Below are 19,523 nucleotides of genomic sequence, written 5' to 3' on the forward strand. Positions count from 1 at the left end.
AGTTAGTCAAAATTGAAGGTGGGGATAATCTTATGCTTAAAGATTTGAACTTGAGTTTTTAAGGTTTAAGAAATTTTCTCCAATGTAAGGGGTTTTTTGCAAACATCTACAAAAGACTTTGACTCTGTATGTCCATTTCCTATTTGTAAAAGGGGAATATTATTACTTCTGTTAATATATTACCAAAACATTATGGCTTTGATCTCCTTTGAGTGCCTAAAACATGGTTATGATGATGCAATATTAATTAATTGCTTCAGTATTTAGGAAGATTACTATTAAATGCAATATATTAGTTGTATCCACCCACATTGCATCTGGAACATGTTCTGAGAGGACCAGATCTCTTACTTTTTCCAAATAGTATGGTAACATGGATATGAATCAGCTTTGAGTTTCAGTGCCAAACAGGAAAGCAACCCGCATTATACTTAAATAACTCACTTCCTCAGCCTCCTAATCTTGTACAAGAACTGATTCTGACTGACCAACTTTTGTTGAACAGTGGGTAGTGCAGAAATCAAGTTGTTTTTATGTCAGAGCCTCAGAATCATTAAAAATTAAGGTTTCTGGCCTTTACTGTTCAAGTGTTGCTTATCTTTATTATTCATTTGTGGTCTACAAATGATTGTGTATGGCACTTCTCATTAAAAAAAATAATTCCTGTGTTCTGCCCTGTGTTGTGTCTTCCTGTGCCTCCGCTAGCTTTTGCCAATATGGAACACTGTTTGTTTGGAGAGAAGAGGAAGCTCTTCTAAAAGTCTCTTCTTGTCATCTGCATTCCACAGTAGATGATTACCTGTGTTGTTACAATAAATGTGATCAGCTGAGGAATAATGTTATTTTATCATGTGCTGAGTAAAGGGATAAATTTTTCCCCTTTACCATCCTTCCTCTTTCCATGCTGTGATAGCATGATTGTATTTAAAGAAAACTGAGGTATAAGTGTTTTAAATTTTGGAGCCATTTTTATAGGGTGGCAAAGGCTGAGGGAGCTGGGCCTGTTCAGCCTTGAGAAGAGAGGACTGAGGGGACCTCACCAATGTCTGAGTATCTGAAGGGAGGGTGCCCAGAGGATGGGTCCAGGGTCAGTTCAGTGGTGCCCAGCAATAGGACAAGGGGCAGTGAGCAGAAACTGATGCACAGGAAGTTCTACCTGAATGTGAGGAAGATCTTATTTATTGTGTGGGTTACCAAGGACCAGAATAGATTACCCAGAGAGGGTGTGGAGTCTCCCTCACTGGAGTTACTCAAGAACAGTCTGGACACAATCCTGTGCCGTGTGCTCTGGGATGACCCTGCTTGAGTTGGGCAGTTGGACCCGACCCACTGTGGTCCTTTCCAACCTGACCCATTCTGTGATTCTGTATTTTGTTATGGTAAGTCTTTAAGAACAACCACAAAAAAGAAATCGGTATATCTGCCCCTAACTTTGAACCTGAATCCAATAGTTACCCTAGTTTTCATTGGTGGAATAAATTTATACCTTCACGTGGCTCCTGTGCATGTTCTTGTGAGAGGCAGTATGTCTTGCTATGGGCTAGATCAAAGCCATTTATATCAAGGAGAAATTATAGAAACAGCATATGCCTAGACCATAATACAGGCATAATAGTTTGTGTCAATATTTGGGTCTTTCCTGAAACACAAAGCCAGAATTTCCACTGAAAAACTGGGATTTCTCTCAGCACTATCTTTTAATCAATCATATACTTTCACTGTCAAGTGTATATATTGTGTTTCACTAGGAGCCATGTTGCTACAAATATTGGGAATTGAGAAGAGTGGACCACTGTGAAACGTACATAAGAATTATGAAATATTTATGTAATTTTGTTATGATATTTCATATGAATTTTCTCATTTTCCCTCTTTAGCTATTTGGGTCTGCAGAATTATACATCCTACTGGGGTCAACCTGATCTTAGAAATTGCACAGGTGGGTGTATTAGTGTTGGTCTTTGGAAGAATATATTTTCTCTTTATGCTAAGTTGTTTAAAAATATTTCTCAAAAATCAGTGCAAAGTAAATAATTAAACTCTGGGGAAGTGCACCCAAGTTCAATTCAGCTCACCCATTTAGAGCTCTGGAGAGCAATTACTGAATTAAATCAAACTCTTCAGGCAATTTAATCAAGAGTAAAGGAAGGTTGTATCTTGCCTCTATTTGATATTCAAGTTAGGACAAATTTTTAAATATTTTGAATGCCTGCCGGGGAAAGACTCCTGCTCTCTTCACTGGACTTACAATGAGATATTTGCAGACTTTTTCTCTGTTTCTAAAATACCCTTTTATGTCATTTTGGCCATGAAAGAGTAATAAAATAAAAGGACAACAATGTTATGGTCCCTTTTTTAGTGCCAAAGCTAGTGAAGAGAATTATACAGTCATATGTATAATATGCAGAGCACCTACAGTAAGCTCTTGTTCTGAATTGCTGTCTTGGAGAAGCCTCTTTGGTGTCCTAGGGAGCCTGGCTGCCTCACTCAGTCAATTGGGTACTTGCACTCAAATTATGTGAAAAACATCATGTCATGTAAGATGTAAAATGAACATTCCAAAGTAAATATATCAGAAAAATGTATTATAAAAAACAACCCACAGACAGTTGAGAAACTAAAAAGGATGATCTTTCAAAATGTTATTTGCAAATTCCACTAAATCTTAAATGTTTTGATGTTGTTAAAGGTTAGTGTTTATATTAGTTTTCTGTCCAGGTGGCATTGAAATTACAGTTTAACATGTTTTGCCATTGGATATGCTATCAAAATTTCCTTATCAGGGAGATTCTTGTAATGAATTTTCTTGTGTGTTGTGCTTGACAGGACTCTGACAAGTAAGAGTAGCATCCTCTGAAAGAACTGAAGCATTTGCAAGGGGGTCAGACTTTCTTCAGAAAGCTTAAAAGAGTGAACACTTTTTTCAGTAATAGAGAAATTGGATGCGTTTGTTTCACTTCAAGAGTGAAACTTTTTCCCAGTGAAAAAGAAAGGATAGCATAAGGAGGAAAAAAAAAGAGATACTATTCATTGTATTCCTCTCTTTTTCATTCAGTCCCCCCTTTCTAAAATAGTTCTGATTTACAAACTCAAATCAAAACAAAGAAAAGAAAGACATAGCCAATGAGGATAGTATGTAATTAGCACATCCTATATACTTTTTTAAAAAAATTATAAGTTTGACAAAATGATGAAATCCTATGTTCATTACATATACCATAGAACATACCCTAGCTTACAATAGTGATGATAAAAATTTGTGTTTCTGAACTACTTCAGGACTGTAATGCATTGTTTTCTCTTTTTGCTTTACTCTGTATGCTCACAGAAAATGCAGCAGATATTGCCAATCAGCTTCTGAATCTCACTGGTGAAGGGCAGCAGCTGACCTCAGACAAAGTAAATGATGTTGTGCAGAAGCTCAAAAAAATTGTGAACGATGAAGAAATTGATGAATCTCTGGGTTCTACCGTGGTGACAATTTTTTCCAATATTCTGGCCAGTTCAGACAGTGTATTGGCAGCCGCATCTTCAGAGTAAGTATTTCTGCATTTGAGAAAAGCTTTTGAGAGCAACCTGCAAGACTGTAAGGATTCATTCTTGCATGTATAGACAAACAAGAAAATAAAAGTTTTCTGATTTCCATCAAAAACAATTTCCCAAAAGAGATACACAAATATTGCTTCTTTTAGTGTGCATGAAAAAGTATTTGGATGGAAAACAAGTCTTTTGATACATGACACAGCATAGATAGAGGTATTGTTGGAAAATTATTTCAGGACCAGTGATATGTAGTCACACAATTTCTGTCAGTCAAAAGCTTTTGTTTTCAAGAAACATGCATAAATTTACAGTCCATCACTCTCTTTGTGAATACACAGATGGGTAATAGAAGCATAGTAACAAGAGGATCATCTTGTTAAGTGAGGGGCATGCAGAGCATAGGTGGGATTTTTTCCTGTATTCAGTTTTCAGAGTAATTTTTATTTCTGTTTTTAGAGCTCTAAAAACTATTGATGCCTTGGCTTTAAAGATCCATTTTGCTGGACCATCCATGAGTATTTCAACACGAAATCTCGCACTTGGAGTGTCTTCTATAAATTCAACTTCATTCAAAGGTGGTGCTTTCAGCGTCAGTCCACAGAATAATGCATCTGATTTCCAGGTACAGAACAAGCAGCTGTATTTGAACATGAAATGTGCCTCTTGTTCCAAGTGTGTTTACTGTGGTTCCTATAAATCCACTTACAACTCCCAGTTCTCCCCCTACTTTCTATTTCCTTTTTCCTACAACCATCCAAACAGATAACAGATTAATGTAGTATTTCCTTGAGTGACAGGAAACACAGATAAATTCACATTCTATGCAGATAAAAAGTAATTTGGCTTATAAATCCGCAACACACTTGACCTTTTTTTTTAGTTTTGTGGGGTATTTTTTCTAGTGAAAAAGGAAAATAACCTTTAACAATCCGTGGTACTGACCACTAAACAATATCTAACAACTCTTTTGATGTCTTTCAGCTTTAAAATAAGACACCTATATATAGGTATCTACATATAGATTTCTGCAGATATAAAAGTTCTTCAATCTTCCAGTACAGTTTAAATATTAAATGCTAACAGAAACCTAAGTCTAATCCAGTTGTCCACACATAGGTTGATTGGCTTGTACCATTTAGGATATCTGAGGCATTCAAGTCATTCATGTGGAGCTTTACCAGCCTAGACATAAAAAATAAAATGAACAGAGATCACACAAAATTTAGGAAGGTCTCCAGTGCTACAAGATCTAGACAGGATACTACAGTTAAGATATTTATCCTCACCTCAAAAATATTTTTTCTTTGCTTTTTTTCCCACAAATAGAAAAAAATAGACGTGTTAAAATTTGAAATACTGCTTGAGCAGCACATGAGCACCAACAGGATTTTCCAAAGGTCGTTTTGAAATCAGTAGTGATGAGGTGCCAAAAATTTATAAATTTCACTACGTCTTAAGACACCTAAATGCTTTTAAAAATGCAGGGCATTTTAATATTTTACAGTTAAATGGGAAGTCTGTGACCGAGGTAATGTAATCTCAGTTTCCTGGGTGTTTAACCATTCAAGTACACTGAGTCTTACTTGGAGAAAAACACAGAAAATATTACACAGAAAGAAAAAAATCTGCTATCATTTGGGCCAGAGGAACTAAAACTGAATTCAACAAAATATGGCATTATATATACAGTTAAAGACTGTATAGATCACTAGAGTATAAGTATTGTATGGAAACAAAAAAATTTCTGCTGCAAACTGGCAACACAACAATCCTAATAAATGTCTGATCATTTTATAAAATATGATCTACTGTAAAAATCAAAAAAAGAATGAAGACAGAAAAATGTCTACTTCCTAGAAGAAGTAGTAGTAATATAATAGTCTTTAGTACTTGTGCATATATGTAAACTTTGGATCAAAACTCAAATGCTTTTTTAAATAGATAAAAAATAGATTTAATGTACTTGAGTTTTCACATATCTATATTCCTAGATATTTTAGTTAAAATTCCTTTGAATCAATTTTATCAGAATTTTTTGGTGATTATAAATCTACTTTTGTTTAGCTCTCATATTAATGAAGCTCAATAGCTGTTTGTGAAGCTGAATAGTTCTTTGTTATCAAAGGAATGTTTCTCCTGCAGATTTCATCCTTTATTTATGGAAAGAGGAAAGGAAAATTCTGAAGCCAGGTTTTAGATGATCATACATAGAACAGGAATTACCATCTGTGGCTTGAGGACATCCAGGAATTTTCTCGTCCAGGAATCATTTATTACAGCACTGTCTAAATAATCATAAAATCCAAACTTCGTCAAATTATTTATACTGTTCCTATTGGAACATGAGCTTCTTTTCAGACTTTCACATTTCCAACAGCTGATTGAGAATTCTTAGCATCCTTCCTACCAGAAAAGTTGCAGCAGCTGTGGGCACCATTTATATTTTCCATGCCTGTCAGAAAGATATTTTCTGTCCCTGCTGGAGGGAGATTCCCTTGTGAAAGCCCACGTTTTTCACCAGTGTAGTGATGATCTATCCTGGGCTCATCAGGGAACATTAAACTCTTCAAGCTGTATGTCAGAATATTTCCAGATATTTTTTTTCTTGTATTTTTTTCTTAAAGTAGATACCAAGCAAATTTATCCATGGCAATTTGGAAAGATTCTATTTCAGTCCCCTGTGTCTTTATGTTTCTTGCCAAAACTTTGACTAAGTTAGGTTTTGGTGATTCATATTATTAAATTGTTCCTGTAATATATCCATGCTTCTTTGGAGAAGCCTCTTCTACTCTATTTGCGGACAGTGCCTAATGGGACATCTTTATCACGTACACACTTTCTGTTTACTGTGGCAGAATCAACCTGGTTTTGAACTGCATTTATCCCTGTCAGGAGATGTCTGTGGACTACTTCTTACTGATTTCCAAGGGTGAATAATCTGTCAATAGCCTATGACTTTTAACTTTCTATTAGCTAATGGTGCTTTTAGAATGACACAATTGTCCATGAGAGGCATAAGTACATGGCCAGGATGCCTCTGGGGGAGTCAGTAGTGGGAGTTCCCATATCTCACAGTAAATTCTGAAGTGCTTTTACTATAGAGTGAGCTGGCTTTACTATACTGTGAGCTGGCTTGTTCCCCTTCCTTCAATGGATATGGTGCCACACCTTGAGTAGGCCATGGTGGGAAAGGCATCAGTCACAGAATTGCTAATAAAATGCAGGGTTGCATCCTCTTTTATTTCCTACTCACTTGTTATATTCCTGGGCTACAGAGGGCTTTTAGATTTCTGATACATTGTCTATAAAGATTAAATTTATATGATGTCAGAAAGTGTCTTTTTTGTGTTACAGAGCACAATAAATATGGAAAACTGACATTAATAGTTTTTAAATCTGCTTTCCAGAGAAACTATAAAAGCTCATAAGAAAATTATTTCAGATGTGCAGATCAAGGCAACTAATACAATTTAATAAACAAAGATTCAGAGCATATCTTATAGTTCTCAACATTGTTTGCTATGAGGAAAACTATTCTGAATGCCACTGAAAATGGTTATGACTGTCATAATTACCATTTCATTGTTTCCAAATCATCATTATAACAGTGAAGGAGTTTGTTTCTTTGCTGGTTGTATCTAATATCCTTTTGTAGCAGAAGGCTGATCTCATGCTGGAAAAGTGGGAAACCTCCCTAGCCTTTAAAAAGTTTATTTATTGCATCAACTCTAATGTAGACACAAGTAATTTTAGTGTTGATTGGTTCTAATCCCATATCTAGATATTTCTGTTTAAGAGTGTGAACCCAGTTGTGGACGACATATGGTTTCTTTATTGTTTGAAGATGTTCTCCTGTTGTTTTTATTTAACAGATAGATTTTGACAAGAATCAGACAAGTGCCATCGCTTCTGTTGTTCTGCCACCAAGTTTACTGAAGAATTTAAGTCAAGATGAGTTTGAAGTTATATCCAGGGCTCAGTTTACTTTCTTCAATAAAAATGGTCTTTTTCAGGTAAGCATTAATGTGCTTGAAGTCACTACAGATAGGGTGAATCAAAGCCATCTGCTAAAAGTTTCCCGTAATGTAATCCTTTCACAGCATTTAATGAGTTACAGGAATTAAAAGATGACAGCAAATGTAGGCACCAAAGACAGTCTTATGTTCAGAGCAACAAAATAGTTGAAGTGCCCAAGTTGAGTTGAAGTCAGTGGTTTAACTGCAAATTCCTCTCACATGTGAAATAAACCTTTTCTCAGGGTAATCTATGGAAAACTGTATCCCAACTGCTTAAAATCAGAGGAAAGCAGCAAAGGCCTTTAAAAAAGCCTTTAATTCTGTTAAAATGCATTAATATAACTCCTTGATTTTCAGTGGAGACAGGTTCTTTTCTGTCAGGAGGTAATTTGGCATATAACACTGCCAAGTACTCTCCTTTCCTTTTAAGAGCTGGTTAGCAGTCATATCCAGCTGACTGCTCTATATTCAGTTGGGAATCCCAAGCTGATGGTTAGGAGCCAGAGAATTTTTGTTCATCTGTATATACACACACACTATTCTTTTCATACCTGTGTTCTTATAAGCATACCATATTTTAATAGGAATAAGGAGAACAATATTTGTACCTGAAACCTAAACATGCTCATGTAGATTTGATGTTTTATTTTTTGTGTCTTATCAAATGGTAATTGTAAATAGTGCCTGAATGGTAGGTGCCAAAAATGTTAGGAAGAGTTTGCAGCTTGGAAAAAGAAAACCAAAACCACAGCTATTTGAAAAAAAAAAAAAAAAGAGTTAATTAAGAAGGAAACATTGTTTCATGGTGAACTGTAGAATGTGTCTCAGAAGACTTGAGTTTGTTTTCCCATCAGTATTTCAAGTGACCTTTGGCCCTTGTGCATCCGCAGAACTCCGTAGTATTGTATTGTCCCTATATTATCGTTTTTATTGGCAGTGTATCCAGATTCTTCAGATAATCTAGGCAAGAAAATACCCATGACCCACAGTTGCCTTCTGAAATACACCCCAAAGTATTTTTATTTTAAATTGTATTCGTTTTAAGCCTGCTTTTGAGAAAAACAGGATGAATATCTTTAATAAAAAAAACCCAGAAGAATACAGATGGAGGCTGGTCATAATGGCATAAAATCATATGAAATCAGAATGTGTCCCTTAATGGTGCCAGAATGCGTTTCTAAGTGGTACTTAATAAGCCATTGAAAAACAAAAACCATAAAAATTGCACCTTAATTTGCAACTAAAATGCCTTTCATTTTTTATGTGTTTTTCAAAGTCTTCGTGGGTGATGTGTTTAACACAATGAATTTAAATGTGCAATCCTCACATTTTTAGGAAGTCTAAAAATAAAGGAAGTTAAAGAAAAAGGGGATTAAAATAAGGCCTACAAATAAACTCAATTTGCCATCTCAAACCAAATAACTTTATCCCTTAGTATAAGAGTATTTTATTTGTATTGCATTTCATATTTCTTCCATGTGCAATTACAAATATCTGAATGCTATTAGTTGTCTTCCTTAAAAGAATTCAACATAACAGTGAAACATACTTTGCACTATTGGAAGTGGGGGGTTATTGTATTGCAACTGAGAGAATTACAGTAAGTTTTGGCTTGTAATTCATTATAGATGGTTCCCTTACTTACAGGGCTAAATAAAAGCTGTTCAGGGTGGGATTCACTTCATCAAACACAGGTGTGTTCAGTGTAAACATCTGTACCTGAACTGTTGAACTTCAGCTGAACACAGCCTTATGGCTAAATAAGTAGAAATCTGTATTTTACTTTAAAGCACACATAAGAATACATTAAATTGCCTTCACTAAAGAGACCAACTGTGTCTCGTTTTTCTTATCTGCTACAGACAGAATCCACTGAAACCTGTGGAAATATGTCCAAGGACTTTCATAGACTTTGTTGGATGCTCAAATTTAGGTAGTAGCCAAGAGACTTTTTCTTGTCTGAATACTAAAGAACTGCCTAGAGATTTGCATTTTCTTTCCTCTTCAGTTTTTAAGGTTTGAGGAAATTTTGCCACAAAGCACCAGTATAATCTGAAATACTGTGTCTGAAAATTCTTGGATATGTTTCTTGGGAAATAAAATATTCTTCTCAGGATAATATCCACATAATAACAGGAGCTATTGTGTCTCCCATGAGTGGTGGGATCTCACAAGCCCAGTGCTGAGCTGAAACCTGACGTCTTGTTATGTTAACAAAACTCCTAAATGGAAGGAATCAAGGGTTCAGGAGTTTGGCAGACCAGATTTTGGGAGGGAAAGTGAGTGGCAATAAATTCTTAAATTCTTTGACTAAACTTTTTTTAAATTAAGATCTGCCACAGGCAGTAACCAAGCTTTCCAACCAGGCATGTAAATATGCAGGTTCCAATAGAAGCCTATCAAAAGAAAATAGCGCTGCTAATGCACTCCCATTTCAATAAATAATTCGTTTCCAAGGAAACCACCTCTTCTGGAAAATTGTCAGCTGCAGGTTAAAAATCCTACTGGTCAGTGATAATGTCAGAATTCTATTTCAATTCCTATCGAATAAGACCTTACAGAAAATGCTATCCTTTTCAGTATGTAACATTGCTTTGAATTTATTTACTACTTCATAGTCATTCATTGTAAGATTGAGAGTGATTTAGCAACTATATCCAGAAAACATTTTATTCACTAAAAGCTTAGCCTTTACTAAAGGACCGTGTCAACAATAAGATAAGTGAGCTCGTTCATCCTTGTTTAGGGAAATGAGCTAATCATATCATGGGTTGTTATCTGCCACATTGTTTGAGTTATAATTTTGTTTGCCTTCTAACCTCTGTCTGTAATTGTGCCTGTGCTTTATGACTACAAGAAAAATAGGAAAGCTTCCATGAGACTAACCCATAATTTGATTTTATAAATGTAAGATTCTTATATTGTGTGATCAAAAGTACAGAAATGCTGACAACTTACTTATTCTGGCACGCTGCAAAAATGAAACTGTGTACTCTGGCTTTTATGTTATGTGCCATGTAAGCACTTACTACATTTTTCTTAAATCTCTTGAAGGATACAGAAAATCCTGCCAATTTGACCAGTTTCGTGGTAGCATGCAGTATTGGAAACTTAACCATTCAGGATCTTCAGGATTATGTGAAGGTTACAATCAAGCATACCAAAATTCAGGTAAAACAAGACTGATTATTCAGAGGAAGAGGAATGCAGATTATATATGGTAAAGGCTAATATTATAACCTGATTTATATGGATGGATTTTGAGTAAGATCAAACTCAAATCAAAATTAAGAAGTCTAGGACAAAAGCATGCAAGCACAACATGGAAACAAATAATCTCTCCCATCCTCATACATTCATACTCCATTCATGACCTAACATGTATCTGCAAAACAATTGATTCTGCCCCTCAGAAGTAATTTTGTGCCAATAACTGTTGGTGAAACCTTTGTTAATGACCATATTCATGACAATTTATTACACTGTAACTTCATGATTACTTAAATTCTTTGACCAAACATTATTTGCTTTGTTAATAGTTCCCAGAATGATTTTGTTGTTATGTGGTTTTCATCAGAGGAATGGACAGAAACACCTTTATAAAAGATCACTACAGTAAATTTAGGGAAATGCAGACCAAATGCAGCCTTTTGGCACATACTGTTCCAGTTAGAAAATGTGTGAGCTTGACTCCATTCTCAGTATCTAATCCAAAAGAGGAACTAGCACTTGAAACATTAAAGAAAATGTTAAAATGCAATACCTAAGTAAATTTTTTATGTAATGAGAACCTGGTTTGTAATTGTCACAGCTGAATTGACTTCGTCTTGCATTGCATTATAATGAATATTTTAAGGTGAGGCAAAACAACCTACACATGGGTTCAGCAGTCATTTGTACATTTTCAAGCTTTATGTAGAGGATTCATGGAGAAGCCCTAAGGCAGTAAACAGGTAAAAGTATTCAGATTATATAAAGACATCACATTCATGGATAACTTCAGTAATGAGAAAAGTTCATTATTCTGAGGATGTGCAAAAGTAACTGTTGAACAGTACATAGAAGCAGTGCTCTAGATTTTGCAATTTCGACAAATCTGTTTTTCTAGCAGAAAAAAACTCTAATTTGACACTAGGCAAATATTCAACTGTCTAATTATATGGATTCTTCAGCTCATTAAATGAAAATATATGCATTGCAACATCTGTTTTAAATGATGAGATTTATGTCTGAAGAGATATACAAAGTCTACTTTTACATCTGTTCTTAGGAAGATCCTAAACCTACCTGTGTCTTCTGGGATATGAACAAAAATGGTAAGTTTGAAAATACTGTAATTTATTTGATGAGGAGGATAAATATGTCTGAGTCTTAAAATTGGTTGCAGTATTGGCTATTTTGCTCCTAAATCAATCCTTTCAGGATTCAATAAAGTCCCATCAATGAAGTGTATAATTTCTTCTGGGTAACAAAGTTACTTGTAACAGCAAACTTTAAATACTCCTTTAAAAAGTTTGTTTTTAATGTAAATGTTTTTTTAACATTTACATTTTTTCCATTAAGTTCTTCCAATTTTTCCCATATCTGCAGTTTTTCTCTGATCTGTCTGTATGAGCAAATTAAATTCTAATGCTACTCAGACACATGAATGGTTCTTAGCCATACTTTTAACTGTTCAGTTTTTTAAGAACTGGGTTATATAGGTGTAAGATTGTGACTGTTACAGATTATAAGCTTTTTTTGGTCACATACAGAGACTCATGTTAATAAAGGAACATTTTAGAACATTCTTCATCAAAGAATGGTCACTAGTGCCAAACCTGTGCGTGTTGTCCTCTGGGATGAATTTCCAGATGTCTCTGTTTTAGAGATCACTGCTGAGAAGTTTCTCTTCCTTACAATGAAACAGACAGAGCTGAGGATTTTGGGTGGAGAGGTTCAGTACACAGAGTCTTGCAAGAAATAAAATTTAACATCCAAATTTGTATTTCAAAGTAGGAAATACAGACAGAGCAACTGAGAAGAATTCGTGAGGGTTAAAATGAGCAAAAAATCATAGAAACTAGTTAGGAAGCTGAACTTAAGAATCACATTAAAGGAGAAACACACAGAGAGGGAAGAAACTATTTTCAGTGTCTACTTGAGTGGAGAATAGTTTTAAGTGGTTTTGGAACATCTTCACAGTATTCTTCACAGTATTTTTGGAGAATGTTTTGAATTTGAGTAGTGTTTGATTGTCTTGAAGTTACAGAGCAAATTAGGCTGGATTTTGTCAAGAGCCATGAGAAAAATGTCTTTAAGAGTCAGAGAATAAGAATGATTTCACAAAACTAGCTCATATTTTGGCAGGGAAAAAATGAATAAAGAAACACTTTTTACTTTTCAACATTTAATTTTTAAAACCAAAATCTTTCTACTTGTTTTTCAGAATGGCCTTTTCATGTGGAGTGTGGGTTGGGAATAGCTCACTTCATGTTTTTTTTTAAGGCCACCAGAGATCATTGGGATTACCCATTCTGAGCTTCTGCATTACGTGCTGCAGAGAGGAAGGGTGGGACCCTCTGCTCCTGGGCCGTAAAAGCCTTCATGTGCCTGAGGATAGATGAGTGGGAGGCAGGCAGGTGTAGACATCACATCAGTGGGGGGAAAAGGAGTTCTAAAACCATCTTATTATTGGGTAAAACTAAGGCGTGTCTTAATGCGCGACCCACGTCTTACTCACCAACCAAAAAGCTCCCTACCTTTATTACACATCTCCATCTCTTGCTTCTCATCATTAGTCCATTTCTGGGCACTCATCTGGGGTGATTCTTTGCAGAAACTAGGAAATCTGACATCTGCTTCTCTTGCAGTTGTTTTTAATGCTGGCTCATTCAATTTGAGAAAGCAGTTCTGCATTTGCACAGGATGAAGTGAGAAATCTTCTAAAAGAGAGGTTGACGTGTGTTTGTTGGACACCAGTTTCTCATGTTTCATTTCCACAGGTGGCAGTGGTGGCTGGAACCCTGCGGGCTGCCAGGTGGATGCAGAGTCCAATGAAAATGAAACTGTGTGCTTATGCAACCACCTCACACATTTTGGGGTGCTAATGGTAGGCAAGCTCACTACTCACCATGTTACTTTTCCCAGGAACAGCAACACAGCCTTTATCTGGTGGCAAGACAACTCACATTTTTGTTACCTGGGTTCTTTCTTTTGCATATAATTTATAATAAAAATAATACATTATTTCCCCATATTATCATAAGTTATCTTGTCATAACAAAGTAGCTAGCAATAAGGATTCAGGAATGAGATAACGAATAAAGTTAGCAGTGGAAGAATAGTATTGTTGTTGTTATTATTATCATTATTAAATTCTTTAAAAGTAGCTAAATATTATTTTTTAAATAATTAAAACATACCCATGAGATTTTTCTATGTTTTAAAAATACTGTGCCACAAAAGACCTGAGAATAAAACTTCTGAATGATACCAAAATACAAATAACATATTATAATATCCAACTTAATACAACTAAGGCTCAGTACTAATATTTCTCCTAGAGAGACAGGAGAAAAAAAGTGATCTTAATGAGTCCTAAGTTTTAGGGTATCTCTGACATATCCCTTAACAGTATAATCTGACAAAAAAAAAAAAAAAAAAAGCATGAGAAATAGTTAGAAATGCTGTTTTCAGAACAAAAAGAAAAATGAATCATTGTAGGGAAAAACAGGGAAAGAAAAACATCCTCCAGACAGCAGAAATAGTAATGAGGATGAAAAGTCAAGGGAGCACAATAATTCTCTTTCATCCTTAGATAGAAAGGCTGACTTGTCCCTCGCAAATCTAGTTCTCAAACTTGACAAGATTTATCTAATGTCATAAACTATGAAGTGGCACCTTTTGCACAATGTGTAAATCCATATTGGCTGTTTTCTTACTTGCCTTTACTCAGTTTTGGGGATGCCTTATGTTACAGGCCTTCTCTTGGGAGAAAGCTGCTCACGGAGCACTGGTACAGAACACGTGGCCCACTCTGTCAGAGCCTTAAGCAAAGTCTCCAGTCAGGGTGGCTGGCAGAGCAGTGTCTGTCCAGGAGATGAAAGAGGGAACCGTATGGGGGCACTTCAGCCTCAGCAGCATAGCCTCCGGCCTTCAGCTGCCTCCAGCAATTCGCACTTGTGAAGTGTTTTCCAGAAGAAAAAAAAAAATCCCAACAGGAAAAAAATGGAATAGTGCTATCTTTTCTGAACTTTTGGTGGATGTTTATGCTCAATAATGGGCTGATACATTTTTTTCCAGCTGAAATTAACATTCTTTGGCCTGTAAAACATAGCTGCAGAAAATATGTTGGCTCCTGGTCACCAGGAGGAATCAGCAGGAATAATTCCTAAGTGGAAGTATTTGGGGTTTGAAGTAACTTGTGGCAGTGTCAAATAGGACTTAAACCACACAAGGGAGCCACATACACTGACTTTTTCAGCTTTGGCCTTCCAGACCCTTCTTAATAGAACTGCTCTCGTCACAGCATGCTGAGATGTAGATATGGAAAAGCCACAAATTTTGTGTCTTCTTGCAAGCTAAATGATGGTCTTGTTCCCCTTTTCATCCCCAAAGGGATTAAGAAAAGGCTTTCTTTAGGATATATTCAATGAGCCCCTTCTCTTCTCTGAATGCTTCAGTGGCAGTAGGAAATAAGGCAGAAGGTCTTTGAATTTGGGCTGCATTCCAATAGATTTTTACATAGTTTTGACCATTCTAGTTGCTTTTCCATTTTAATAATTTTTTCTGACTTTAATTTAAATACTAAGTTATTTCCAAAAAACAATCTCCTTACATATAAATAAACTGTCATATAAGGCTGGTATGGATAGTAAGAAAAACCTGCTCCTGCCTCTTCCTACAAAACATGCAAAGTTTTGTAGCATTTAATGTTTCTTTTTGCTAGCTAGTTTTGCTAGGGACAGCAATGAAAATGACTGTAGAATTGACATAACCATATCTTAGTGTTTGCACGCATTTTCTCCACTGTGATATAAATCTGAACACTCTTAAAAAAAGGAAATAACACTGACATTCATTCTAAGAGGGTACCATGTGTCAGTTACAGTTAGACAGAAAAAAAAGAAAATCCCTGGAATTTTGTGAAGCAGAATCCTGCTTCATTTCCAATTTTTTTTCCTGTTGTCTTTATCACTGCTTTTCTGACCAATTATATTTAAAAGCGTAGTTCTTATATCAAAACAGACCCTAAATCCAAAATGCAATAGCTTGCCCTTGGTTTCACCTGTACATGATTAGTTGCATCGACTCCTATGGACTTTAAATAACAAAAAGGCCAAAAATTCCCTACAATGTTGCACATTTCAGTATGAATACTTTTAAGCTGTATTTTTCTAAATCTTGCATCTTCTGAAAAAGAGTTGTATAGAAGCAACAGAATTAAAAAGTTTGGACACTGGAGACTTTTCCAGAGAAGGACATTTCAATTCCTAGTACTGAATTATAAGGATCAGAATCAGGCTCTATCTGCTGTTCCCAGAAGTTATAATACTTACAGCACAATGTTTTGGAGAGCTGTGGGAAGGAAGTGAGAGGTGTAACAACTGCAGACCGAGAACACGCAGCAAAAATGAACCCCAGTGTCAAGGCTACAGTGGTATTGCCAGAGTGCTTTTTTTCAGTTTTACTCGACCCATTACCAAGAAAGAGTGCTGTGCTCGCAGCAGAAATGCTGCCTATGGCCAATGTCTCTTCCTTCTCTCACAGGACCTGCAGAGAGCCGTGACGCAAATCGACCCACAGAACACCAAGGTCCTGACCTTTATCACTTACATAGGCTGTGGAATATCTGCTATATTTTCAGCTGCAACTCTTCTGACATACATTGCCTTCGAGTAAGTACTAATTCCGTGAAGAACATCACAAAGAAGAATCTGTATGTGCAGAATAAAATAAATTAGTTACGTGGTTAGTGTGGTTTATTTCCCTAGGAGGGGAAGTCCATGGCTGAAAAAAAATCAAACCTGCAAAACCAGCGTCACAGTGTTGTAAAGTGGAAACTTTTTCAAGGGGACAGAAGTTCAGAGTCTTTCTTCCAGTTTCTAATGTGTTGTGCTGCTAAGACCGGGGAATAAGAGGAATGTGTATCAAAATGTTCCTTCTGGCAAGACAGAATCCTCTAGATTTTGAACAGATGGATATTATTCTAAAATTGTCAAACAGGCTTTTTATTACTAAAAAACCCCAAAGCTTGCCTATGTGAGCATAACAATTTCCAAATTTAAGAAGAGAAATTTCCAACTAGAGCAATTACATTCTATAGCCCTTAAGACAGAAGTGGGAAGAGATAAAATGAACATAAATTTCAACTGTTACAACAATTTCGACAGAAGTCCTGCTGAAGTGTGAAAGTGACTCAAGAGAAAGCAAAAATTTTGCAGTGGTACAGTTCTGTGAACAGTAAAAAGAGAAAATGAAGTCATGTCAACACAAAGAAAGCATTATGCCAGTAACAGGGCAGGACATAGTAACTGCTAAAGAAGGATAATTTTCTGGGGACAGGAGGGGGAAGGGGGGCTGAAGAAGGGACTTTTCAAGTTTTAAATATCTTCAGTGATTGCATTCCTATTACATTACCTATAGTGTAGTGTTCTGGTTCAAGTTGGTAGAAATTGTTTGCTGCCCCTTATTACGCACATTTCAGTGGGGATCAGTTTAAAAAAATTACATGTTTTTCGCTCTTCCTGAGACTATTTGAAAACAAACAGAAAACCACATCCACTGGACAATATATTCCAAAAACTAAGCTAACATATAAGGCCACATATGAATAGAACACAGAGGACCTTCTGGTCAGCTATACTATTTTTGTTTTCATTTACAATAAAAAGTACTGGTTTATATTTAGTTTAAAGGTTTGGGGTTTTTTTAATAAAAAAATCAGTTGTTAAAATATTGCAGCAGTTAATTAGCTCATCATGGACCCAAAGAACTGGTAGCTTACTCCCACCACATGCAGCTGAAACCTTCAACAATCCCACACAGAAATACACAATGTCTTATTGCACAAACTGAGTTGGAAGGGGTTCCTTGTGCTTTTATTGACTTTGTGAAGGGGTAAGCCCAGCTGCAGGAGGTAGTTTGTGTAATTGCAGCAAGTTAATCATGTGCACCTGTGCTTCTCTCATTAGGAAGCTACGACGAGATTATCCATCCAAAATCCTGATGAATCTGAGCACAGCCCTGCTCTTTCTTAACCTGATTTTTTTGCTCGATGGCTGGATTGCATCCTTTGATATTGATGGCCTCTGCATAGCTGTGGCTGCACTTTTGCACTTTTTTCTTCTGGCCACCTTTACATGGATGGGACTGGAAGCTGTTCACATGTACATTGCTCTAGTGAAGGTGTTCAACACGTACATACGGCGATACATACTGAAGTTTTGCATCATTGGCTGGGGTGAGTTCAATAGACACAATCTTTACATAGGATGGATGCTGCTGTATAAAATGCTTTTTGTAAATGCTGCTATATAAAAGCTCTCTATCAGGAATACAGAGTAGAATTTATATCAGTGTGTGGTTTCCTTCCCCAGCCTGCAGCAGTGCCGGCAAGCAGCCAGCCCTCTCTGTCACAGAGTTCCCCCGTGTGCTTCTGTGTAAATACACTCTCCCTGGCGCTCCCCACCCAGGGCAGCTCCCAGCCCCAGAATGAGTGGAGAGACCAGATAAACTGGTCTTGTTTTCCAAAGAGGCCAGAGTGGCAGAGGGGAAATGTGAGTGCTGTGTCAGAGTTGGAGCACTGTGTCACACAATGAATGCAGAAACTTTTGCAGTTACTGCAAAGCCTATGGAGATTTTGCATTGACTTTCAAAAACTTTAATTCCAGCTTAAATTTTCTTGCCAACAAGCACAAAGCCTATTGTGGAATGACAAACAACCAAAATTTTCTGAGATTCAGCACAGCGTTTAAACCACCAAGAGATCCTGGCTGCCCTAAGCAATGTACACAGCAGGACAGAAATGGAAAAAGTAATACTGAAAAATAACTGCAAGGCTCAGGCAGCAAGACTTTTATTCTTCATTTTTGTCTGTATCAGGAATCTGTGGTTTCTCCCTGAATGCGCATATTGTGTTTGAAATAATACAACACAATGCAAAGCCATTAACCTTAGGCTAGAGCACTGACCTCAGTGCAGCTGATAATTGATGTCTTTCCATTGGCAACTAGCATCCTCTTTGGCAACCTCAGCAGAGGACAACGACTGAGTGGTCGGAAAAGCAAATTAACCTCTTCCCCTTTGAATCTGTTCTGTTATAGCAAGGATAAGACATGTAAATAAGGCATATCAGGAAACATGCATTTCTTTTGTGTGAGCTGTACCTTTCTGCAGAGTTTTCTTCTGCGTAGTTGTCCATTTTCCCAAATACTCCCTCTGCTTTTTTATTAAAAAATACATATTTTGCTTTACGGAAGCAAAGGGACCACATATAATATGTATAGTGCTGTAGAAGGTATATAATATGGCGCAGATAATATAATGTGGTTGAAAGAAACAGTGGAAAAATTACAGATTTAAGTTCGTGTTCCCCAGTTACGCAAGTTTATGAATTCACATTAGCATAAAAAAATACCTCAAAAAATTCCTCCACTAGATCCTATTTTTGCAATAATTTGTTAATCTTTTCTCTGTATGATGAGAGCCTGTGTGCAGCTGCAAATTTAACTTTGGGCAATTAAGGGATATTATTTTACTTTAGTTAATTATTTTACTTTATTTTCTTTATCACATACCAAACTTCTTCTACCTTACAGAACATTACAAGGCTTATTCATTAATGCCTGTTAATTGTTTTGATAGTTCTATATACTTGTACTGTTTGGAAAATTATTTCCTTCTACCTTCTCAGTGCAGTTTTCTCAGGATGCTGTGCACTAAAGTAATAGGGATAGAGATATCAGTAATTCAGCTTAGCCC

The 19,523-nt window shown here is 36.3% G+C and overlaps 1 protein-coding gene across 4 annotated transcripts in view; it reads left to right on the plus strand.

The window, feature by feature from the left end:
- Positions 1 to 19,523, plus strand: part of ADGRG6 (adhesion G protein-coupled receptor G6) — a 110,466-nt gene that overhangs the window by 76,549 nt on the left and 14,394 nt on the right. For all 4 annotated transcript variants that reach the window (XM_059467641.1, XM_059467639.1, XM_059467640.1 and 1 more), the window contains 9 exons: positions 1,878 to 1,939; positions 3,329 to 3,536; positions 4,000 to 4,165; positions 7,416 to 7,556; positions 10,614 to 10,730; positions 11,830 to 11,875; positions 13,544 to 13,650; positions 16,311 to 16,438; positions 17,735 to 18,003. In XM_059467641.1, the coding sequence (XP_059323624.1) occupies positions 1,878 to 1,939; positions 3,329 to 3,536; positions 4,000 to 4,165; positions 7,416 to 7,556; positions 10,614 to 10,730; positions 11,830 to 11,875; positions 13,544 to 13,650; positions 16,311 to 16,438; positions 17,735 to 18,003 (1,244 nt within the window). The remainder of the gene's footprint in view (positions 1 to 1,877; positions 1,940 to 3,328; positions 3,537 to 3,999; positions 4,166 to 7,415; positions 7,557 to 10,613; positions 10,731 to 11,829; positions 11,876 to 13,543; positions 13,651 to 16,310; positions 16,439 to 17,734; positions 18,004 to 19,523) is intronic.

This window comes from Ammospiza nelsoni, chromosome 3 (genome assembly GCF_027579445.1).
Source record: "Ammospiza nelsoni isolate bAmmNel1 chromosome 3, bAmmNel1.pri, whole genome shotgun sequence".
NCBI classification, from domain to species: Eukaryota; Metazoa; Chordata; class Aves; order Passeriformes; family Passerellidae; genus Ammospiza; species Ammospiza nelsoni.